Source organism: Artemia sp. Qi Xiang Cuo, chromosome 7 (assembly GCF_049724085.1).
Source record: "Artemia sp. Qi Xiang Cuo chromosome 7, ASM4972408v1, whole genome shotgun sequence".
In the NCBI taxonomy this organism is placed as follows: domain Eukaryota; kingdom Metazoa; phylum Arthropoda; class Branchiopoda; order Anostraca; family Artemiidae; genus Artemia; species Artemia sp. Qi Xiang Cuo.
Window position 1 is genome coordinate 56,505,047 of NC_142800.1, and position 25,313 is coordinate 56,530,359.

General features: G+C 36.9%; 2 protein-coding genes across 6 annotated transcripts in view; one reads left to right on the forward strand and one right to left on the reverse strand.

Annotated features, from left to right (window-relative positions):
- LOC148950471 (serine/threonine-protein phosphatase PP1-beta catalytic subunit) overlaps positions 1 to 5,391 on the reverse strand; it is a 45,514-nt gene extending 40,123 nt beyond the window's left edge. The window contains exon 1 of the mRNA XM_089092427.1: positions 5,256 to 5,391. Coding sequence (XP_088948553.1) covers positions 5,256 to 5,307 — 52 coding nt within the window. The 5' untranslated portion in view covers positions 5,308 to 5,391. The remainder of the gene's footprint in view (positions 1 to 5,255) is intronic.
- Positions 5,392 to 5,533: 142 nt separating this feature from the next.
- LOC148950472 (REST corepressor 2-like) overlaps positions 5,534 to 25,313 on the forward strand; it is a 59,794-nt gene continuing 40,014 nt past the window's right edge. For 2 of the 5 annotated variants that reach the window (XM_089092432.1, XM_089092430.1), the window contains exons 1-2: positions 5,534 to 5,589; positions 13,598 to 13,726. In XM_089092432.1, the coding sequence (XP_088948558.1) occupies positions 13,606 to 13,726 (121 nt within the window). In that variant the 5' untranslated portion in view covers positions 5,534 to 5,589; positions 13,598 to 13,605. Of the gene's footprint in view, positions 5,590 to 5,775; positions 5,867 to 8,939; positions 9,188 to 13,597; positions 13,727 to 25,313 lie in introns of those variants that run through there. The other 3 variants (XM_089092429.1, XM_089092431.1, XM_089092428.1) reach the window with 3 other exon arrangements.

Consider the following 25,313-nt stretch of genomic DNA (forward strand, 5'->3'; position numbering starts at 1 on the left):
ACTTCTCGGTGATATTTCTGGAGAGACTTCTAAGCTTGTTTCGCGCCTGCTTATATTTTGTGTAATAGTCAGCCTGGTTTTTGATTCTTTGTGTACAGCTTCCAGTATTTCTTTTTTCTGTTCCTAGCCATTTTTATTTCTTTTGTAATATACGGGAGGGTTATTGGTTTCCTTTTCCATTTTGTAGAAGAGTGATTTTCAATAGCCTTCAATAATATTCTTTTCGTAGTTGTCCATGACTCTTCCACATCTGTATTCTCAATGAAAGACCAATCACATTGAGTCAGTTCCTGACAAATTAGACTGTAATCAGTGTACACGTGCTTTGTAAATTCTAGTCTTTGGGGATACAGTCTAAAACTGCAACTTATGACAATGTGGTCACTAGCTCCAAATGGTGGTAGGGGCTTGATGCTTATTATAGACTCTTGGTCTTTTGCTAGTAGCAGATCAAGTAGCGAAGGGTTCTGGCTATTTCTATATCTTGTCGGGAACTTAACTGCCTGGTACAAAGAATGATTAAATAGGCACTCCAGGAATGGTCTTATTAAACTATTTTCAGAAAAACCAAATCCATTGACCCATTGAATATTTGGGAGATTGAAATCACCAACAATAATTATGTTTCCTCGTAGCTTCATTTTAATATCAATTGAAGTACTCATAGCAAGTAAAGAGGATTCAAGGCTAGGGGAACTGGGGCTTCTATACATGCAACCAATGTAAAATGGCCCACAAGGCAGGAGGACAGATATCCACACTTGTTCAATATATGGTTCATAATCTGAATTAATATCTATGCTTCCTACCTTCAGAGAGCTTTAGATGTACACGGCTATTCCTCTTCCTCCTTCTCTAGATAAGTTGGTGACCAAGGTATAATCGGGTATCTGGATCTGGGTATCTCCAAGAGGAGTGTTGGTCCATTTAGGTTTAATCTCGCAGAAAGCTTAAACGTCTGCTTTTTCCGTCAAAACGGCATATTTTATCTCATGGAGCTTTGAGGTTAAACAATCTACGTTACTGAAGACAACTTTCAGACCATTGTTCATCCAATGCGTGCAACTTTTATTCGGGCTATTATCCAGATCATTACATTCCCCAGACTCTATGCTGCTGTGGTTTGAAACGTCACTCATGAAAACAGTCTGCTCGGAAAGAATACAGCTTACTGATCTTGCACTGTAAAAAGATTCACTTTATTCATCAATAGCACTTATTTCAACATTAGAAGACACAGGGCTATTTACACTACTATCTATATTTCTTTGAGAATTATCTAGATCGTGTCCATTGCAGCTGGTGCTGTGGAGGTGGGCACGTTTTTGGAACAATTCTGTTGCCTCGAATGACTAGGTTTTCTTCACCATTAGCTTGTCGCGCATGAAGTACTTCATACAGCTTTGTCCTCTTTATACGGTCGGCTTTTGAAACATCATTTCTAAACTGAATTTGGCCTGTTCCTTTTCTCTCATATGACTTTTGCAGGATCACTTTCTTAATTTTTAATTCATCAACCGAAAAAATAATGAGGCTCGCCTTATGCAATTCATTTTCATTCCGGGAGTTATTCTGACTGACGAGGCGCCAAACATTTTTTACAGCTATCCACTGAAGACGGTATTCGTTACGTAAGAAGTCACGAATGAATGTCTCATCAGTGGGTAGCGGCAATATTCCGAATGCTAGCATATTTAATTTGCGTCTTTGTTTATCTCTATCTTCAGTGATCCATTTTCTCACATGGCTCTTAAGTTGCTGGTTCATTTCATCTTTAAGTGATTCTACTTGAGATTTGATTAGCTTTTGTAACACATCAGGATTACTAGCAGCCCCCGGGGCTTCTTCAAGCGAAGTAATACGAGTCTCCACATCCTTGAACTTGGCATCAATGTCTTTCTTGAACTCTTTTTTAAATTCACTAAATGACTGTTTAACTGCATTCTTTATTTTAATATCTAGGTCCTGTACAGCAGTTATTGCAGGTTCAAGTGGTTCAAGCGTTTTGTTAACTATGGCTTGTATTTCAGCTGCACTAGCGCCACTATGGGTGTTACCTTTACAAACAGGACACTTCCATTCGCAGCCTAATATCCTTGTCATTTTTGTCAGAAAATTATACTCGGGTTTGCTAATTTCAAGGCAATCGATGCAAAGCCATTGTTTACAAATGTCACAGTTCATTGCACTAGATTCTTCATCCAGACTCTCATCACAAGCAGCGCAAATGTCTTTGCCTTTCTTGGGCTTTCTCGAAGCCTTTTTGGTGGCATTCTGCAACTTTCAGGCACTGATATCAAGGCGACACCAAATAAAACGCAACTCAGGTAACAGTTAATAGAACGCAACTTGTATAACAGAATGCAACCAGTAACACGAGAATTCAGCGCCGCTAGGTAGCGTTAGTGTAAAGTCCAAACTTTAGGATAAATTATTGACAAAAATCGAAATAAACGACACAATTTGCTGCAAATGATTTGCTCTTGGACAAATAACTCTCGGCAGATACCACTAGAGCACTTGCCACAGTTACTTTCAACTCTTCTGCTAGCTTTTCCTCTTCTGGCGCTCAAATGAAAGTATTATATCTCGTCGATGCTCAGAACGCTAAATTTATTGCCTTGACAATTTTCGAAGTAGACAGAATATGGGAAGTGCAATACTCAAATCACCTATTCCCAGCAGTTTAAGGATTAAAATCCCGCTGGTACCAATTCGGCCTCTTGTTTGTTTGCTATTGCTCCCTTCTGCACAAATTATCCACTAAAAAAAACACAAAAACGGACGAGCCAACGTAATCAATGCAGGTTTTAGTATTTAGCGTTTGGCAACTGCGCTTTATTACTGGCTGCAAATTCCGAAGAAGGAGAAGAACACTGAATTCAGCCTGGACTTGTTTACAAACAAACAAACATCTGTTTATTAGTAGACAAATGACAAGTCACTTGTGAATAGAAAATAAAAACTTTATAACATCAAAAAACGGTTAAATAAAGTGAAACACCTGGGAAAACCTCTTAAAAATGAAACTTAATATCAAATATAAGCAGGTTTGATAATATATGGGTAGAAATAAATGTTCTTTCTCACAGATTTGGTCAATAATCCTTTATTCACTTTCACACCTCCCAGTTGCTGTTGAAATTAAAAGTTATCCCTAGCTCTTCCTGATAACATAGACACTCTTTTGTCAATCTGGATACATATAGTGTCTTTAGATTTAATTTAACATTTTACTTTGGTCCATTCTGATTTAGTTGAATAGTTGTAGTAGCACTAACTGTGGTACCAGTAGCAACTGCAGTCACAATTACAACTACAGTAGTAATAGTTGCAATCCCAAGCAGTTTCAGTTACAATTAGTCACAGTGACAGATACAAGTATTTGGAATTACAAGTAGTCATAAAATGTAGTTGTTAGAAGGGTAAAATTTTATCAAATTGTATTATTGGCTTACAACTAAAGTGAATATACCACTTGATACCTTTTTTTATGCTCTTTACAAATGTAATAATCATTTTTGTCAGAAATGAATTTTACCCCCACCCCTATATATACCAGTTCAGGGTATATAGTTGCACATTAGAGGGGGTGGGGGCAAATTTTATTTCCAATGTAAATGGGAGGTAAGTTTAAACTTTACCCCCCCCCCACCCCCCTAATTTGCAAATATATACCCTGAATTGTTATATAGGGGTGGGGGTAAAACTCCTTTCCGACAAAAATGGTTATTATACTTGGAAAGGGCATAAAAAAAGGCATCAAATGGTATGTTCACTTTATTTATAGGTCAGTACTATGATTTGGTAAAAATTTACCATTAGAAGTTGGAGCTAGTTGCAGTCACAACTGCAAGTAGTTGCAGTCATAGTTACAAGTACATGCAATTGTTAATAGTTGCAGTCACATCAAGTGGTCACAACTAATTGTAGTCAGAGTCAGAAATAGTCACAATTGCAAGGAGTTGCAGTCACAAGTAGTAATAGCCTGGGTAGCTGTAGTTGTAAGCAGCCTATAATCTAAGCTGTCCCTTAGGCATTGCTGATACATTCATTTGACAACATGTATCCATATAGTATGTTGTGGGCTAGTTCATCATTCTCTGAAGTTTTCACCTGAGCACCTTTAGTCTTTAAAGCAGTAGTGTGGACACAGTGCCTTTTGGTTGGTTCAACATGCCTTGAAAGTTTCAAATTAATGCCCTAAGCTGTTCTAGGCTCTGAGTTTTGGCAAACCATAATCAGTTTTAAGCCAGACACTGATTAAAGAAGACACTAGGCCTGTTCTTTTACTCATCTCTGTGCTAAGATCTATATCTCTTGACAAAGAATGCTTAAAAGTGAAATCTTTTAAGTACTAAGATCTTATGGCATTCTTTTGCAAATGCCTTTCATCATTCTGCTCTGATTAGCAGTCTAAGAATAATGATCAGTATATCATCATCCTTTATATTTTTTGCTAGCATCAGTGAACTGTAAGATCTTGGAACAAAGATGAGCAAAAGAACAGAAATCTGTGAGATCTTAGATGTAAGATCTTAGAGCATAAGAACAGCCCTTGTAGCCTATTGGCTTTAACCCAAGGGTAGAAGTGTTTACTCAGATACAACTCAAATTGGACTTCTGTGAAATCTACAACACATCTATGTTTTCAGTTATGATAGATAGCAAAGTATAGTAGCCTAGGTGACTGTAAACTATATTACAAAATTAACCTGTTTAGGGCCATAATTTTGGAATAAAACATTTTTCATATGAATAACATCACAAGATTAGCCATAAGAATAACATATGTGATTAGCCTGTCAATGTATTTAAAACCAAGAATATTATTTATTTTTAATATTCAATCTAATCATAGGCTATTTTTTTTAAGAAAATTCAGCCAAATCCAGTGGTGAAAAATTGACTTTCTTGGTGGTAGCCTAGCATATAAGAGATTGCAGCAATATGAATGTTCAAATGATGATTAGCTTTTGAGTAATCTTACTTTATATGGGAGCATTGTCAGAAAAGCAACCATGATATTTGGATAGAGCATAAAATAGGGCCTAATGAATCTAAAAGTAGGCTAGTCTACTACTTTTATTTGTTTGAATATTTCCTTTAGAAGTGGCAAATCACTAAACATTACCAATATTACTTCTGGGCATTACTATTAACCATCTATCCTTAAAATATGCTCTTCTATAGCCTAGCCTGGAAGCTGGAGGACTTTAGAAATCCGAAAGTAAACAAAACATGGGCAAACAAACCTTCTAGAAGTCTGGAAATGATACTATCTACATTTAATTCTCCTTCACTCATTTTAAATGCATCAACTAGGCTAAAAAGCCTAGTTTACTCAGAGTTAGAGAAGAAAATTAATTTACAAAAGAAAGTGTTTATAAACATTAATGAATAGGATGATCATAATTAAAAAGCTGCCTTAGATGGCGCTAACGCAAAGATGGTAGGACATACCCACTGACTGTTACAGCCAATCACTTTTTGATGATTTCAATTTCAGCGTCACCATACGCCTCGCCACCTAGTTATATTTTAGTGTCGAATTGAGCAAGGCAATTAGTTAAAAGGGAAAAACACAAGGTAATCCTTGGTGTGTTCTATATTTTCTGTGGTAAATGTATTTCGAATTAAATGATTCCTGCATCACTCTCATGATCATATGTGTAGCCAATTTATTGTTTGATCGTAGGAGAGAATAATCAACCTGAAATTTACTTCAGTATACATGTACACCCTCAAATCGTCAGTCGACTTTCTTGTTTAGCCTACCTGACGATTGGTTCAAAAGAAAGAATTAGAGAACTACGTTTTAAGTTCTCATTGTGCAAATTAGTTATAAAATGATCTGCATAAATTGGTTGGTTATGCATTAATATGGTTTTGAATGGTAGTAATAGGCCCAGTTCAAATCCTTTTCAGCTTAACCTGATCTTTTCTTAGCTTTAATCATGTTCAACTAGGCTATGTTTCAAATGTATTTACTAGGCCTTTACTATCGGAAATTAGTGCTGTTCTAGTTGGTTCTGATTTCGAGAAGTTTGACCTAGTTATAATTTGCTCATTGTGAAGTGGCATTGCTTCAAAGATGGTGTTTCAACCAGAATCAAGAATGCTGTAGAAGCAAATTATCTTTAGGCTGATGACAATAAAGTATTTTTATTGAGATATTGCAATGAAAAACTTAGGCTAGTTGATTCCAGTAGCAGTTTAAGGCCTTGTAATCTTGGGTGTGGACAAGGTACTTTAATGGGTAAATATATACCAAACCATATTATTGAGTTAGGAATAAAGTGAATATACAATTTGATGCCTTTTTTTATGCTGATTACAAATATAATAATCATTTCTATCAGAAATGAATTTAGCCCCCCCCCCTTATATATTCCAATTCAGGGTATATATTTCTACATTAGGGGTGGGAGTAAAGTTTAAACTTACCTCTCATTTACATCAGAAACAAAATTTGTCCCCCCCCCCTAATGTAGAAATATATACCCTGAATTGACATATATAGGGGGGAGCTGAAATTCATTTTTGATAGAAATGATTATTATATTCATAATCAGCATAAAAAAGGCAACGAATTGTGTATTCACTTTATTCCTAACTCTATAATATGATTTAGTATATATTTACCCTTTAATGGACTGTGAAATAATAAAATAAAAGAAATTTGTAAAAAAAATGGGTTGGGGCAGCTGCCCCCCTCCTTGTCCAATCCCAGAACCACCATTGGTTAATTCTCATCATTGATAACACTGTTGGGACTAAAATATGTGTTTGCATTCTTTGTTATTCACCATTTTACTAGCCTAGCATGGTAGACCAGTAACAAATGAGGGTAGGCTACCACTGGAGATTTACTGCTCTTCTGATGAAAATGCAGTATTAACAAAACAGCATCACCATTTAGTACTCTTTCCAAATATAAGTCATTACTCTGACAAAAGCATGACCCCCCTCCCCCCAATTGTGACCGGTACAGCTCTAGGCTATAAGGAAACACTATAGTAATGAAATTATTTTCTTAAAGTATGCAACATGTTTCTATTAATCAGATTTTTATAGTCAATTTAGACTTTTTCCAGTTAAAGATAGGAACTTGGACTCAGTTAGTAATAAGGGCAGAAATTTGGTGCATCTTCCACCTTAAACCCCTCTCCACTGCCCAATCTTTAGCAAAAAACATGAGACATGCTGCATGTTTTTTAAACCATGCTTATGCATAAAATTCAATTCATAAAAAATTGTGCAGCATTGAAAAAAATAAAAAAGGTACTATAATGTAAAAGTTGATTCAGCTATAGATGGCAAAAGTGTTCTGGTTGTGGGAATACCCAGTTGTTGTTTAATATTAAACAGTTTCCAAAAAATGTAATTTCTAATTTATGAAACTCCTCATTGCCTAGTTATATTTTACATTGGAATTGAATAAGGCAAATAAATAAAAGAACAGATAAGCACAAGAAGATTTTGTATTACTGAAACAATTCTGAGTTTTAAGATTTGTTCTATTTTATGTGTACATCCTCAAACTGTTGGTCGACTCTCTTGTTTACTTACATCACATTAATTTCAAGAAGAAAAATGGAAGGACATTTAGTTTCTATCAGCTGTAGACCTACTAACCTATAGAATGTTCAGTGTTATCTTGTTTCCGGTTTTGATGATTTAATGCCCCAAGAGATAACATACTCTACAATTTAATCAGATTCTTTTTAGGCTGCCAGCATCTTCTACTGTCTTCCCAAACCTTGGCAGATCCAGGGGGACTCCAGGCCCCCCACGATTTTTTATGGTCCCCTCATTCCTTGTTTTTTTTTCATTTTTTACTCGTTTTTCAGCATAAATTTGACAATTTCTGTTTTTACTCGTTTTTCAGCATAAATTTGACAATTTCTTTTTTTACTCGTTTTTCAGCATAAATTTGACAATTTGGTCAACTATTGACACCTTTGTCATGTTGTAAATTGCGCTGATGGGAGCTTTTCTCACATTGGTGTCCCCCAAGATTTTGATCTAGATCCACACTTGTTCCCAAAATTGGTTGCTTGAAAATTTTAAATATGGGTACATAGGCTACAAGCATGGCATAATTTGATGAGTTTAGTCTATTTTTATTTTTAGCAAGGTGATAATTCTTTTCCAAAACAGTATAATGTGTTTATTATTGTAAGTACTTAAGAGCAACAGAATCCTTTTGCAAATTATGAGTGTATAACTCAGTGAATTCATTGTAATACAACATTTTACAAGAAAAGGAATAACAAACAGTCAGAAAGCTATTAATGGTAATTAGCTTCTGGAATGAACCCCTATTCATTCAAGCCAAAATGGTGACTTAGCATCTCATGTCATGCTTTTGAATTAAAAATCAAGTATTTTGCAGTAGTGTGCATCAAGACATGGCTAATTGTAGAAAGAGAAAAGCCAAGACAGATAGTCTAAGTAATTGAGAGGCAAATGTTTAAATGGCTGCACAGGTAAATCACAGGTATTTTGGACTCAGTGTAAAGTTTGATTACAAAGGAAAATTTAATATCATTCTTAAGATAAAGAATTAAGATAAACATATTTAAGATAAAGCAGTAACAGGTTTATACCTCACAATCTGAGGGGAGGAGGAAGGTATGCCACAGGAGTTTTAAAATTATAAAATAAAGGAATTTAATGTGAAATGGCAGAAACTGGATGGGGCAGTATCCACTCCCTGCCCAGGCCTAGAACTGCCACTAATCCAACACCACCGCCAATTTTGCAGGAGATATATGGCTTCACTGTAAAGTCACAGATCAGAAGGGATCCTACTTTTATGATCTATCTGTGTCCTGTGAACTTCAGGAGTTTGCTGTTTCCAACAAATTTGTTGGTCCTAATGGATCATATCAACTTGATCTTTTCTTTACAGACTGTCCTGATTCCTTTGAGCTGAATACTTATACTTTTGCAGTTGACAGCATTGTTGGTTAAGTCCAAGGTAGCCTCTTCTTTCTGCGACCAATCAAGTATGAGCAGCTTTTCCAACAATACAATCAAATGGAATGGGATAGTCCTTGGAGTGCCCTTTCTGCCAGAATTAGAATGCCTTGCTCAAGAAGGGTACTGAAAAGGTTCAGGAGGTGTATCAACAGATCATGTCAGGTTCTGTAGAAACCATATAGTCTCAAATACAATATAGGTATGAACACAAATAAACCCTGGTTCAATTTTAAGACTGGTATACCAGCAAAGCAGAAAGGACACAAACGCAGGCTTTGGTCTAAGAGACAAGAAGATTGATTTTGTGAAAGCATGTAGTGGCACTGTTTGTATGATTTGTAAATCCTGGCAATAGTAAAAAGAATTGTGTCACTGAACTCTGAAATGCTCCTGCAGAGATGGTGGATGGTTGTAATGGAGGTTATGCCTATGTCAGAACAGACATCTGTTTGTTCCCTTCAGACCAAGGGGGTTAAGATACAGGCATTTGCCTGGTTTCTATGGAAACCCCCATGTGCCTGCTAGTAGGGGAATTTGAGGGGTGATTGACAGATGTTCTTCCTTGGTTAAATATCTATTGTTCATTCAGATGAAACTTTCTTAGGTTGCTAAAGGGATAAAGAAATTTAAATCCGTTGTTATAAATAGATTGATGTTACCTTGAAAAGGGCATATTATATTTTATACAAGTAAGAAACGTAATCTTACGTTGTCATTAAATTTCTTTGGAGTGCCAGAAAAAAATTCAAGCGTAATAATGTTGGTTATTCAAGAGTAAGATTTCCAGAGAAGCAAGGGCTCAAAAATAATGCAAGCCTAAAACTAATAGTTGACAACGAGGGCAAGCTTCTTGCTAGTGCTGCTGGTAACAGTATGCTGATTGATAAAATGTCTTCATTATGTTTCTGGTATTAGCATTCAAAGTGAGAAGAAGAAGACAGGCGTAAGCCATATTTGTAGCATATATGTAGCCATATATGTAGCAATGTCATAAGCCATATTTTATCTAAGTGTCGGAAGTGTTACCTATGTAAAATAATGTAACAATAGACAATGAAATGACAAAAAAGATAAAACAGCCATTAGTCGATAATATCTCTAATGTGTATAAAGATGAGTTGGTCAACAGCAAAGTGCTTTTTGACCATCAATCATGTTATTGATGCTGTGTCAACAGATGCAGTCATTCAACCCAACAATATAAATAACGAAACATATGGAATGGAATAGTGAATATTATATTGGTTACAAAGTAAGACAATAACTGTACTGTCAAGAGAGGACATTAGGAATTATTTTACGGAACAGCTTCTTAACATCCTAAGTGTTTCAATGATATTAGTAATTTGTAATAGTGTGTGTGATGTTGTTTCATTTTAAATGTTCTTTTGCACTATTCTGTTATGCTTCTATATTTTTAGACCATTAAAAAAAAAAATCGTTTTAGGAAATGGAATTCTTTTCATGAGGTCACCAGTCCATTCTTGCCTTGTAACATTATGTAGAAAAAGAAAGAAAATCAACATTAGGGGTCAGAAAACTTTATGCAAACTAGATAATTAACGCAAAAGTACTTGTAATTTCTTAAACTAACTGAACTACTAAAAAGTTACTTACAACAAAGAGTATTTTTAACAAATCAAAAACAAGCAAACACAATTTTCAAAAAGTCAGAAACATGCAAACCATAATTTCAAAAAATTCAGAATTTGTGAACAGAAACCTCAAAAGATCAGAAAGACATAACAAGTTTTCAAACTGTCACAACACGCTTATAAAATTTTTAGCAACTTATAAAAACTCAAAGGGAGTTTCAAAAAGTCGAAACACATTTACAAAATTTCCAACAAGTCAAAAACACGTGAACAGAATTTTCAAAAACATTGAAATACGCGAACTGAAGTTACTAAATTTTAGAAACTCAGCAACAGAAACTTGAAAAAATGCAGAAGCATGGAAACAGAATTGTCAATGCTCAGATACATGCAAACAGAATTTTCAAAAAAGTCAAACACGTGAACAAAAACTTGAAAAAGTTAGAAACACGGGAACACTATGTCCAAAAGGTAAGAAAAAAGGGATTTTCATAAGTAAAAAACATAAAATTTTCAACAAGTTAGAAACACCCGAACCCAACTTTCAAAAAGTCAGAAAAATGTGAACAGAAACGTGAAAAAATCAGAACCATGGGAACAGAATTTTCAAGGTCAGATGTATGCAAAGAGGATTTTCAAAAAAGTCAAACACATAACAGAAGCTTTTAAAAGTTGTGAACACGGGAACAGAACTTTAAAAAGGAAAAAAAACAACAGAATTTTTCAAAAGTCAGAAACATGCGCATAGAAACTTGAAGAATTCAGAAATACACAAACAGAACTTTCAAAAAGTAAAAATCATGTCAGCAGAATTTTCAAAAAGCAAATATGTCAACAGAAACTTGAAAAAATAAAACTCAAGGGAAAAGAATTCTCAGAAGCAAAAACAATTGAACAAGATTTTTAAAGTCAGAAGCATGTGAATAGAAACTTGAGAAACTCAAAAGCACACAAATAGTATTTTTAAAAAGACAGATTGACCTAAGTTGTCTGTTAACTATTTTAACCTAGGTAATCTATCCCCCCCCCATGTTAGCTTTTGAAACAAACAAACAGAGTTTTCAAAAAGTCAGAAAAACACGTAAACATAATAAGTCAAAACACGCCCACAAAATTTACCAAAGTCAGAACCACGCGAACCGAATTTACAATAAGTTAGAAATATGTGAACTGAAACTTAAAGAAGTCACGAACACACAGAGTTTTCAAAATATCAAAATAAACTTACAAAATTTTCAGAATAAGTCAGAAGCACGCGAACCAAATTTTCAAAAAGTCAGAGAACATGTAAAAAGAAACAGCCAGAAACACGGGAACATAACTTTCAATAAGTTAGAAACAAGTGATCAGAATTTTCAAAAAGTCAGAAACACGTGAATAGAAACTTGCAAAACTCAGAAACACTTTAACAGAACTTTCCAAGATTAGATACATGTGAACAGAATTTCCAAAAAGGTCAAAACGCACTTACAGAATTTTGATCAAGTCAGGAACTCGAACAGAATTTTCAAAATACGCGAAATGAATTTTCAAGTCAGAAACTTGACTGCTTCAAAGTTTAGCATAGCCTTTTTCATTACCCAATCGACGACAAAATTGAATAGGTCGGAGATTTTATAGACCCTTGCCTCACACCGAAGTCGATATCGAGTAGCGGAGTAAGTTCTCCGTTCACCTTGATGCTAGCTCGTGTGTGTTGATAGCAAGCCTGAATGAGTCGTATGATCTTAGGTGGGACACAGTCCTCTTCCATTGCCCTCCAAATTCCTCCCCGGATGACTGAATCGAAGGCCGTAACGAAGTCAATAAAGACAGCAACGGTGATTTATTGATGCTTTGCTGTGTTCAAAAATCTGTGTCAAGGTAAAGAGTTGGTCAATACAGCCCGTGCCAGCTCGGAAACCAGATTGGCTGGGGTGGGTTCTTTCGTTGTGGACTTTGCGGAATCGGTTAAGCAGAGTCACTGCAAGAGCTTCTGTAGTTTCTCAGCGAGAATAGGAGCAGCTTTGTAGACTCCTGCCGGGATAGAATCTGTGCCTGGCGCCTTGCGATTCCTCGGCTTCGTGATTGCCTCTTTGATCTCTTTTATTGAGGGAGGGTGAACATTGACTGGGGCTTGTTGACTCGGTGGTACTGAGTTAAGGTCAGGGTTGCTTGGCTGGAGTGCAGTGGCGCTATTACTGGGGGCGTTTGAGTGGAAGGGATGTTGTGACTAGGGTTCGATGCCTGAAAAATCGTTTTTTGAGCCGCAGCGTCGCCTAACCGTCTCATACACAAAGGGTCCCTCAGTGAACTCTCTCCCGGAACTAATTGTCATTGAAAGCTGATGAGGATTTGGGGCTTGATTAGAAAATTTGATAGAAAAAAATAGCTAAATTTTATTCTCCATCTGCCAAGGTCTTCAATCAAAGCAAGCAGAGAAGTTTTAAAGCTGCCAAATTTATCAAATGATGTTTGTTTCGAGCTGATTTTTGGCGTTTTCCTAGCAGGTATGCTAGAACATTTTTAAGGGCTGTCCTTTCTTGAATTTTAGAAAGAAAGTTCTGCTCCATTTAATCGAAAAAAATTCACAAATTCTAATGATACAAGTTTTTTTAAAACTCATTATTTCTATTTCTGGCACAAAACGAGAGAAGCTAAATGGTTTTTTCCAAGATTTCTGGGAAAGTATGTGTCGTTTAGTTTTCTTTTGCTTATTTGGATATCTAATGTAAGTTCTATAAGTTAGGGCAAGACCTCCCTATCAATTCTAAATAGTTTGGCCACACAAACAAAAAAGTTTAAAATGGGTAAGGTTTGGGTGATCGTTGAAGGTTTCGAATTTCCATATTACGTGAGGCGTAAGGAGTCTTGAACGTAATCTGTTTGCGTAGAAAATTTCATTGTCTCGACAAAGTGCCCAATACGATCATTTCAGTAATGTTGACATGAAAATCCACCCTTAATCTGATATGCAGTTTAAACTGTAGTTTTTACTTTTAGCCAGTGTTATTGTAATTATTTCTTTTTCATAGTTTTGTAAATGGTCTCAAAAAACATGGTCGAGAAAGCGAGTGCGGACGATGCTATTCGGCCTGAGAAGAGATCAAGACATGGAACACCTGAAAGTCCTGATTATAGTTCAGACGAGGAAAGGGGAGGAGGTTAGTGATCTTTTTTTTTTACTTCTTGAGTCATTAACAGTTTCTTTTAAGCTGTAGTCATTACAATTTACATCTATGTGTGCCTAGTTTAATGCATTTTCATAGGCAGCGCGACAGCGCTGCCTAAGTAAAGAACGATGTGGGCACAATGTATTATTACTTTTTTTGGTTTCTTGGTCTTAGACCACGGCACTTCGTATCGAAGGAGTTATCGTAGAAACTTCGAAATGGCTCATTCGACTGGAAATTGGAGTGGGTTGTGTCCTTTTTAATAGTCGAGTGATTGGAAGGCAACTAACACCCCTTCCAGGCCCACCATTTCTCCAAACACATCCAATCAAAATTTTGGGATAGCCATTTTGTTTAGCATAGTTGATTTTCAGATAGAAATTATGTTTTTGAGGAGGACACTGCCCTCAGGGTAAGGGTTGTAAGTTATGCCCTGGGGACATATAAGGTTTTTATATAAACGTTCTTGTAGAGACTTCAAAAAAGGCTCGTTCTATTGGAAATTCAAAGGGCTAGTGCCCTTTTTAATAGTCGAAAGTGATTGGAGGGCAACTAACCCCCTCTCACGCCCACCTTTTCCCCAAACACATCCAATCAAAATTTTGAGATAGCCATTTTGTTCAACGTAGTTGAAAGTTCTGGAAATTAGGTCTTTGAGGATGATACCATTCCCCCCCCCCCACAGCCCTCACGGCAAGGGTTGTAAGTTATGCCCTGGGACATGTAAGTTTTTTTATAGAAAGCGTTGTCGTAGAAACTTCAAATAGGGCTTATTTGATTGGAAATTGAAATGGCTAGTGCCCTTTCTAAAAGTCAAAGGTGGTTGAAAGGCAACTAACACCCCTTTTACGCCCACCTTTTATCCAAACACATCCAATGAATATTTTGAGATAGCCATCTTGTTCAAAGTAGTCGGAAGGTCCGGAAATTATATCTAAGAGATCTAAGCCGTCAGGGTAAGGGTTTTAAGTTATGCCCTGGGGGCATATAAGGTTTTTATTGAAAGCTTTGTCGTAGAAACTTGAAAAAGGGCTAATTCGAATGCAAAATTCAAAGGGCCAGTGCTCTTTTTAATAGTCAAAAGTGATTTGAGAGCAACTAACCCTCTCTTCATCCATCTTTTCCCCAAACACATCCAATCAAAAATTTCAGATAACCATTTTGTTAAACGTAATTAAAAATTTTAGAAATTAGGTCTTTGAGGATGATAACCCCTTCAGAGCCTTCGGGGCAAGGGTTTGTTGCCCTGGGGGCATATAACGATTTTTATAGATAGTGATGTTGAAGAAACTTCAAAAAGGGCTCATTCAATTGGAAATTAGAAGGGCTTGTGCCCTTTTTAATAGTCGAAAGTGATTTGAGGATAATTAACACCCTTCTCACACCCACCATTTCCACAAACACATCCAATCAAAATTTTGAGATAGTCATTTTGTTCAACGTTATTGGAAGGTCCGGAAATTATGTCTTTGAGGATGACAACCCCCTCACAGCCCTCAGGTCAAGGGTTGTAAGTTATGCCCTGGGGCATATAAGATTTTTTAGAAAGCCTTATCGTAGGAACTTCAAAAAGGGCTCATTCGATTGGAACTTGAAAGGGCTAGTGCGCTTTTTAATAGTCGGAAGTGACTGGAGGGGAACTAACCCCCCTCTCACGCCCACCATTTCCCCAAACACATCCAATCAAAGTTTTGAGATAGCAATTTTCTTCAACGTACTTGAAACTGGAAATTAGGTCTTTGAGGATGACAACCCCTCACAGCTCTCAGGGCAAGGTTTGTAATTTATGCCCTGGGGGCGTATAAGGTGCTTATAGAAAGTGTTGTCGTAGAAACTCAAAAGGGGCTCATTGGATTGGAAATTGAAAGGCCTAGTGCCCTTTTTAATAGTCTAAAGTGATTGGAAGGCTTGACATTTTTATAGTAAAGATTGATGTGGGTACACATCGATGTGGGTGGTCCTTCGTATCGAAGGTGTTGTTTTAGGATCTTCGAAAAGGGCTCATTCGATTGAAAGTAGAAAGGGCTAATGCCCTTTTTAAAAGTCGAAAGTTATTGAAGGGCAACTAGTCCCCCTCCCACCCCGGCCCTTACATTTGTTCATGTTTAAAAACTAAATATTGCCTTAAGATTTAAATCGATACGCATTCTGTTAATGCTAATTCCCAATAAGGTATCTTAGCAGTATCCCAAGAACGACTGAGGGTATTATGGTCATACTTTCGGGGCTACTTCTGCTCTTAAAATTTAACCAAATCAAAATAGGGTAAGTGTATCCAAGCTATGAAAGAAAGTAAACCGATTTTTTTTGCGAATGGTATCAAGTTTTCTATTTCAGGTCAACAAGTGGATTTCTATTTTTGTCCAGATTTTTAAAAGGGTGTATGTTGTTAAAAGTTGCTGAAAATTTTTCTCCAGCATACCGTACAAATAGCAGACCAAACTATAAAGTCTTAAAAAACAAAAGATTTAAAGTGTTATTTTCTTTTTCCCTGAAAAGGCTATGTCAATATAAAACGAACAGAAATTAATTAAAAAAACCTTTTCCACAAAATATGTTTTTCAAAGAAAAGTAAAGAACTCCATTAAACAAAATATGAGCAAAAAATAAAATAAAATAATCTACCAAGCTCGAAACTACTACAAAGCAGCATCAATAAATAAATGAAACCCAAAACGAACAGAAATTAAAATAATTAACCGAGTCAAACTCAAACTCAGCATACAAATAGCAGGCAAAACTATAAAGTCTTAGAAAAAACGATTTAAAGAATTATTTTCTGTTCATAGGCAGCGCGCTACCGCTGCCTAAGTAAAGAACAATGTGGGCACAATGTGTTTTTTCTCCACCCGTGCATCTAGAATCGAATGAGTTGTCGTAGAGACTTCGAAAAGGGCTCATTCGATTGGGAATGGGAGTGGCTAGTGCCCTTTTTAATAGTCGAATGTGATTGGAGGGCAACTACCCCCCCCCCACGCCCATCATTCTCCCAAACACATCCAATCAAAATTTTGAGATAGCCATTTTGTTCAGTGTAGTTGATTTCCAGATTGAAAATACGTTTTTGAGGAGAACACTCCCCAGAACCCTCAGGGCATAGGTTTTAAGTTATACCCTGGGGGCATATAAGGTTTTTATAGAAGGTGTTGTCGTAGAAACTTCAAAAAAGGCTCATGCGATTGGAAATTCAAAGGGCTAGCACCCTTTTTAATAGTCGAAAGTGACTGGAGGGCAAATAGCCCCCCCCCCCCGCCCATCATTCCCCCAAATACATCCGATCAAAATTTTGAGTTAGCCATTTTGTTCAGCGTAGTTGATTTCCAGATAGAAAATATGTTTTTGAGGAGGACACTCCCCCACAACCATCGGGGCAAGGCTTGTATGTTATGCCCTGGGGGCATATAAGCTTTTTATAGAACGGCGTTGTCTTAGAAACTTCACAACAAGCTCATTCGGTTGGAAATACAAAGGGCTAGCGCCCTTTTTAATAGTCGAAAGTGATTGGAGGGCAACTAGTCCCCCCCACGCCCATCATTTCCCCAAACAAATCCAACCAAAATTTTGAGATAGCCAATTTGTTTAGCGTAGTTGATTTCCAGATAGAAAATATGTTTTTGAGGAGGACACTCCCCCACAACCCTCAGGACAAGGGTTTTAAGTTATGCCCTGGGGGCATATAAGGTTTTTATAGAAGGCGTTGTAGTAGAAACTTCAAAACAGGCTCATTTGATTGGAAATTCAAAGGGCTAGTGCCCTTTTTAATAGTGAAAAGTGATTGGAGGGCACCTAGCCCCCCCCCCACGCCCATAATTCCCCCAATGACATCCAATCAAAATTTTGAGATAGCCAGTTTATTCAGCGTAGTTGTTTTACAGATAGAAAATATGTTTTTGAGGAGGACACTCCCTCACAACTCTCAGGGCAAGGGTTTTAAGTTATGGCCTGGGGGCATATAAGGTTTTTATAGAAGGCGTAGTTGTAGAAACTTCAAAACAGGCTCCTTCGATAGGAAATTCAAAGGGCTAGTACCCTTTTTAATAGTCGAAAGTGATTGGAGGGCAACTAGCCCCCCCCCAGCCCATCATTCCTCCGAATACATCCAAGCAAAATTTTTGAGACAGCCATTTTGTTCAACATAGTTTAAGTTCTGGAAGTTAAGTCTTTGAGGATGAAAACCTCCTCGGAGCCCTCAGGACAAGGGTTGTAAGTTATGCCCTGGGGGCATATAAAGTTTTTATAGAACGCGTTATCGTAGAAACTTCAAAAAGGGCTCATTTGATTAGAAATTGAAATGGCTTGTACCCTTTTTAATAGTCGAAAGTAATTGAAAGGCGGCTAACACCCCTTCCATGCCCACCTTTTCCCCAAACACATCCAATCAAAATTTTTAGATAGCCATTTTATTCAGTGTTTTGGATTTCCAGATAGAAATTAGGTTTTTGAGGAAGACACTCCCCCACATACCTCAGGGCAAGGGTTGTAAGTTATGCCCTGGAGGCATATAAGGCTTTTACTGAACGCGTCGTCGTAGAAACTTCAAAAATGACTAATTAGATTGGAAATTGAAATGGCTAGTGCACTTTTTAATAGTCGAAAGTGATTGGAAGGCAACAAACACCCCTTCCACGCCCACCATTTCCCCAAACATATCCGATCAAAATTTCTTGATAGCTATTTTGTTCCATGAACTTTAAAGTTCAGGAAATTATATCTTTGAGCAGGACACTTACCCCATAGTCTTCAGGGCAAGGGTTATAAGTTATTCCCTGGGGGCATATAAGGTTTTTGTTGAAATGGGCAACTATCCCCCCTCTCACGCCCACCATTTCCCCAAACACATCCAATCAACATTTTGAGATATCCAATTTGTTCAACGTAGTCGAAAGTTCTGGAAATCAGGTCTTTTAGGATAAAAACCCATCAGAGCTTTCAGTGCAAGGGTTGTAATTTGTGCCCTGGGGGCATATAAGGTTTATATAGAAAGTTGTTGTAGAAATTTCAAAAGGGGCTCATTTGATTGGAAATTGAAATTACCCTTTTTAATAGTCAAAAGTGAGTGGAGAGCAATTAACCCCCCTCTCACGCCCTCCATTTCCCCAAACACATTCAATCAAAGATTAGAGATAGCCATTTTGTTCAACGAAGTTGAAAGTTCTGGAAATTATGTATTTAAGGATGACAAACCCCCGAGAGTCCCAGGGCAAAGGTTGTAAGTTATGCCCAGGGGGCATAAAAGGTTTATAATGGTAGAGTTATCGTAAAAACTTCAGATGGGGCTCATTCAATTGGAAATTGAGTGGGCTAGTGCCCTTTTTGATTGGAAATTACACGTGATTGGACAGTAAGTAACCTCTTTCTCATACCTACAATTCCCCCAAATACATCCAATCAAAATTTTTCAGATGTCTATTGTGTTCAACGAAGTAGAAACTTCTGGAAATTAGTTCTGTGAGGATGACAACCCCCCCCCCCCACCCAGCCCTCAGGGCGAGGGTTGTAAGTTACCCCCTAGGGGGTATATAAGGTTTTTATTGAAAGCGTTGTCGTAGAAACTTCAAAAGGGCTCATTTGATTGGAAATTGAAAGGGCTAGTGCCTTTTTAATAGTTGACAGTGATTGGAGAAAGACTAACACCCCTCTCACGCCCATCATTTTTCCTGACACACCCAATCAAAATTTTGAGATAGCCATTTTGTGTAACGTAGTTGAAAGTTCTGGAAATTAGGTCTTAGAGGATGACAACCACCCTCACAGCCCGTAGTGTAAGAGTTGTAATTTATACCCTTGGGTCCTATAAGGTGTTTATAGGAGGTGTTGCCGTAGAAACTCGAAAAAGGCTCATTTGACTGGAAATCGAAAGGCCTAGTGCCCTGTTTAATAGTCGAAAGTGATTGGAAGGCTTGACATTTTTATAGTAAAGATCGATATGGGTAAAATGTATGATTTATTTGATGTTGTTGTTGTTGTCTAGACTAGGGCACTTCGTATCGAGGGAGTTGTCGTAGGAACTTCGAAAAGGGCTTATTCGATTGAAAATAGATAGGGTTGATGCTCATTTTAATAGTCGAAAGTGATTGGAGAGAAACTAATCCCTCTACCATGCTCACACTCCCATTTTTCTTTATGTTTAGAAAATAAATGTTTTCATAAGATTAAATGAAGAAGCCCTGTGTTATCGCTAATTCCGAATAAGGTATCTCAGCAGTATCCCAAGTACGACTGAGGGTATTATGTTCAAACTTTAGGGGCCGCTTATGCTCTTGAAGTTTAACCAAATCAAAATAGCGTAAGTGTATCCAAGCTATCAAAGAAAGTAAACAGATTTTTTTGCGAATGGTATCAAGTTTTCCATTTCAGGTGTAAACCTCTTTTTTAGGTTCCTTCTATATGTCCTTTTATATTGGCAGATGTGATGGTTTACGTAAATTCCAAAGATAGACGATAAACGTTGGTACATGGTCTTTATTAAATAACGTGAGAATACACATAGAGAAAATAAGGTAGCACAAGAACAACTAGCTAAGACGAAGGCGAAAGATGGACTCCCTTTAGAAATGAGCGAAGAATGTAACTTTCCTGGAACGGAAGTTCCAGCCCTGGGAACGACCCCTTTCCCACGACTAGCTTTTAGTCCCAAGAGCTCCCCCCCTGGACCGCTATCGTTGACGCATAAATGCCCAACTAACTAAGAAAGGAGATACCCGGAAATGCTTCTCGAATTGATGTTAAATACTTTACAGATTCTCCCCCCTGTTTTAAGTTAAATTTTCCAAATTTGGCTTATCCCTTTCTCATTAAACCCCCAAACTTTAATTGAATTCAAAACATTCCCTTCCCAAATTATTCACTTCTCACCTACTAACATTTTACAGCATGAACTAGTAAACAATTACATAATACAAACACTACACAATACTTGCATAAGTAAAAACTTACATAGTATAAACGAACCACACTAACAACAGTAGTCGGAAACTGGATATTTTAACACTTCATTTTTCTTTGTATACTTTAAAATAGACTTGTTCCCCATACCCCTGAATTTGATGAGGACAAGGAAAGTTGGGATTATGTATAAACTTTGAATTAGGGCAAAAGGAATGACCGGGAAAGGCTAATTAATCCTGAAAATACCAGCGACAAATAAATGAAATTGCAAACTCTAAAAATCATACCATGCAGCAATGACGTTAAGATATTATTCCCAATAAAAACCTCGGGGTTTTATTGCTATGGAACGCCTCGGTTTTGACCTATTTGGTTTTGCTCTACTAACTTGTGGTTCGACAAATGGCAGTACTACTGTTGATATCTCTACTTAACTATTAGCGCTACGCATTAAAACCATCCCGTGAGGCATCAACCTCATCTCGCGAGATATTACAACCAGCTCCCTCTCCCTGGGTAGTCAAACCGCCCTGCGAGGAATCAGTACCATCTCGCAGTGCAACAAAAAAAAACAATCCCGGGAGGCATCAGTACCATCCTACGGGACTTAAAAACCAGCTCCCTGTTCCTGGTTAGCCACACCTCCCTACGATTATACTGTAACATCACGATGTGCAACAAAAAAAAACATCACGTTAGGCATCAGTAACGGACATCCTGACATTAAACACCGCTCCCAGTTACCCTGGAGCACGACATCGCGGTGCGGACACAGAAACCTCTCGCCGTGCCAAACTATAAAACATCCCGTGAGGCATCAGTACCATCCCACGGGACCTTAAAACCAGCTCCCTTTTCCTGGGTAGCCAAACCCCCCTGCGAGGAATCAGTACCATCTCGCAGTGCAACAAAAAACCCATCCCGTGAGGCATCAGTACCATCCCACGGGACTTCAAAACTAGCTCCCTTTTCCTGGGTAGCCAAACCGCCCTGCGAGGAATCAGTACCATCTCGCAGTGCCTTCTCATTATCATTGAGTCCAAATTTCACCCTCGTCAGCGCAGAAAGAAATTCATCGGAAAAAGAAGACGTGTCTCCTTTCCCCACTATCTGTTCTATCTGTTCATATTGTATTGCAATCTTATACGCATCACCTAAACAAAAAAAAATTCTGCACTATTCTCTAACAAATACCGTTTGTAGGACGGTCTGATCCACTCCTTGAATAAATTTAGAGCAAATCTTCCAAGAACTACACCATCATCCCTGGCTTCTAAGGACACCCTAAATGATCTTCCTAATCTTTGCATCCTTCTATAGAATAGATATACCCTTTTCCTTAAATTGAGCCACGCCTACAAACCCTGCAACCATTTTGCCTACTATTTTGCCTGGGGTATATACTACAAGTAATCCACCTTTTAAACTTGACAAATTTATAATCGTGGGATCCAGATTCCCAAAAAAAGGAGCGAAACAAACCATGGGCCAAAAATGACGCAAAGCTTTTTAATCAGACCAATTTAAAAAAAACTGAAAATTTTTTTTTTTTTAAATTTGAAAAAAACTCAATTTTTGTAAATTTGTAACAAATTTTGTAACAAACTTAATTATTTTTTCCACTTTCTGACTTTGTGAGTGGCGTTATTACTAAAAAAAAGGGTCAATTAGCGATCCTATTACTTGGGACTGTTGAGGCTGTTCTATTGGAGGATTAATTGGAGTGGTGCTCAGGGGAGTTGGAGGGTTTGTTGGGACCCATGTCTTGATCTTTTGAAGGTAATCATAAAGTTCATCTTGATCGAAATTAGGATCATTTGAGTCAAATAAAAGAGGTGGAAATATGCCATCTCCCCTCCACTGTTTTACAAAATCAAAAGCAACCTTTTTTTTATATACAGTTTCCTCCGGATCGAGAATAGGAATAAAAACTGACATATTGAGATTAAAATTTGAAAAGCAGTTATTCTAAAAATTTAAATATTTGTTTTAAACACCGCTCTTTAATTACGGACGCCAGATTTTGGGCAATAAACTTCACCTTTAACAACAATAAAATAAAATTTAACTGGGTTAATAAAATTTACTGGGTTGTTTAGTCGTGCTAAATCACTTACGAAAGGTCGTCTGTCTTACATCTAATTGCAGTTGGTCTCAATTAAATCACTAGCGTCAAATGGAGTCACAATTGAGAATTAATTTTCGATTATCGAATTCACAATTTTAAATTTTGTTTGGAAACTGTCAAATGTAGATCACACGTCGACTGTATAAAATCATGTAAAAAAAAACACCAAACGTAGAATGGCTAAGTGAAGGTAGAAATCAACCGGAGACTCTCAGTTGTAGAAATTTGAATTAGTATGTAGAAGCTATCGTTAAATACTTTACACAGGTCAACTAGAGGAGGTATGAAACTAAATTAAATACTACTATTTGTGTCCAGATGTTTAAGAGGGTGTATGTTGTTAAAAATTGCTGAAAATTTTTCTCCAGCATACAAATAGCAGGCTAGACTATGAATTCTTAAAAATACAAAAAGATTTAAAGTATTATTTTCTTTTCCCCTGAAAAGACTATGTCGATATAAAACGAACAAAAATAATTAAAAAAGCTTTTTCCAAAAAACAAGTTTTTCAAAAAAAGTAAAGAATTCCACGAAACAAAAAATGAGCAAAAATAAAATCAAATAATTTGACAAGCGTGAAACTACCACAAATCAGCATCGATAAATAAATAAAACCCAAAACGAGCAGAAATTACAATAAATAACCAACTCAAACTCAAAACGAGCAAAATAAACTGAAGTTTGTCTCAAACCCCCTATATTGCCCCACGGCCAAAACATTACTTATACTTTGCTAAAAAAATACAAATGAAAAAGCATCGTCAGTTACACATAGCCTACGTTTACTTTTATTAAGCAATCATAATCTTGATATCATCAGATTTATTAAATTTATAAAAGTGAAAGCTTTTATATTCTGAAAAAATACAAATGAATGTGCATTGTCAGTTTAATATACATATACTGATATTTAGTAATCAAAATGTTAATATTATTTGATTTATTAAAGTTATAAAAGTAAAAACATTTTATATTTAACCTATTTTATATATAACTTATTATATATAACTTGTTTATATATAACATATAACTTGCTGATGTTACTCGCAACTGAAAAAATGTAAATGTTTTTACTTTTAAATGTAAATCAAATAATATTAACATTTTGATTACTAAATATCAGTATATGTATATTAAATTGACAATATACATTCATTTGTATTTATTTTCAACTACCTTTCAACTCCGTTGAACAAAATGGTTATCTCAAAATTTGATGGGATATTCTTGCGAAAATTGCGGGCGTGGGAGGTGGGTTTGTTGCCCTCCAATCATGACTAGATATTAAAAAAGGCCCTATATCATTAAACTGTTAGTCGAATTATCCCCTTTCGAAGTTCTTACGGCAGTACTTTCTATAAAAAAAAAACCTTTTATGCCCCCAGGGCATAACTTACTTCCCTTGCCCTGAGGGCTGTGGGGGGAGTGTCATCCTCAAAAACATAATTTTCACTACGTCGGACATTTTAACTATGTCGAACAAAATGGCTATCTCAAAATTTTGATTGGATGTGTTTAGGGAAATGGTGGGTGTGAGAGGGGTGGTAGTTATCCTCTCACTTTTGACTATTAAAAAGGGCACAAGCCCTTCTAATTTCCAATCGAATGAGCCCTATTTAAAGTTTCTACAACATCACTACCTATAAAAACTTTATTTGCCCCCAGAGCATAACTTACAACAATTGCCCCGAGGGCTCTGAGGGGGGTTATCATCCTCTAAGACCTAATTTCTAAAACTTTTAACTACGTTGAACAAAATAACTATCTAAAAATTTTGATTGGATGTGTTTGGGGAAAAGGTGGACGTGAGGGGGGGGGGGGTTAGTTGCCCTCAAATCACTTTCGACTATTAAAAAGAACACTAGTCCAGTGGTTCCCAACCTTTTTCGTTCCGCTTACCCCTAATCAAGGCCCAAAAAGGTTGCGTACCCCTTTCTCAAGAATCGTTGTTTTACTTTTTTCTTAACTAAAATTAGATTTTCAAAAACACGAGATTTATTGTCATATATGACGGTGCACAAATGTGTAAAAGTACGTACAAAATCAATGACAAAATTGAGGCTGCTTTTTAGCTAAAATATTATCAAATCTTGGCTCGATGTCACTGATGGCATTTATAAGATCATTTTGTACAGTCTGTCTGTTTCTGTGTTTGGTTTTGATCAATGACATTGCCGAAAATGATACTTCACAAAGGTAAGTGGATCCGAATGGCAGCAAAACAGACATGGCGATGTCACTTGGTTCCTTGTATTCTGCTTTCACCTGTAACCAAAGCTGGAAAACAGTTAAATTTTGGAATTTCAGTTCTAAGGCGCGATCACTGGCAAGTTTGATCAGATTCTCTGTAAGCTTGTCACTAAGACCGGAGCTTGAGGTCACATCTCCAACAAATGGATTTTGGATCCAGTCCTGGGCTCTATCTTGGATCGTAATCGATGGGAAATATGACACAAGTTCATCTCGCAACTTTGTCAGATACTCCCGAATACAATCACAGATTGCGTTGAGGTTATCAATTTCACTATCGTCTGCAAACTTGTCAAGGGTCGGGAAGACACT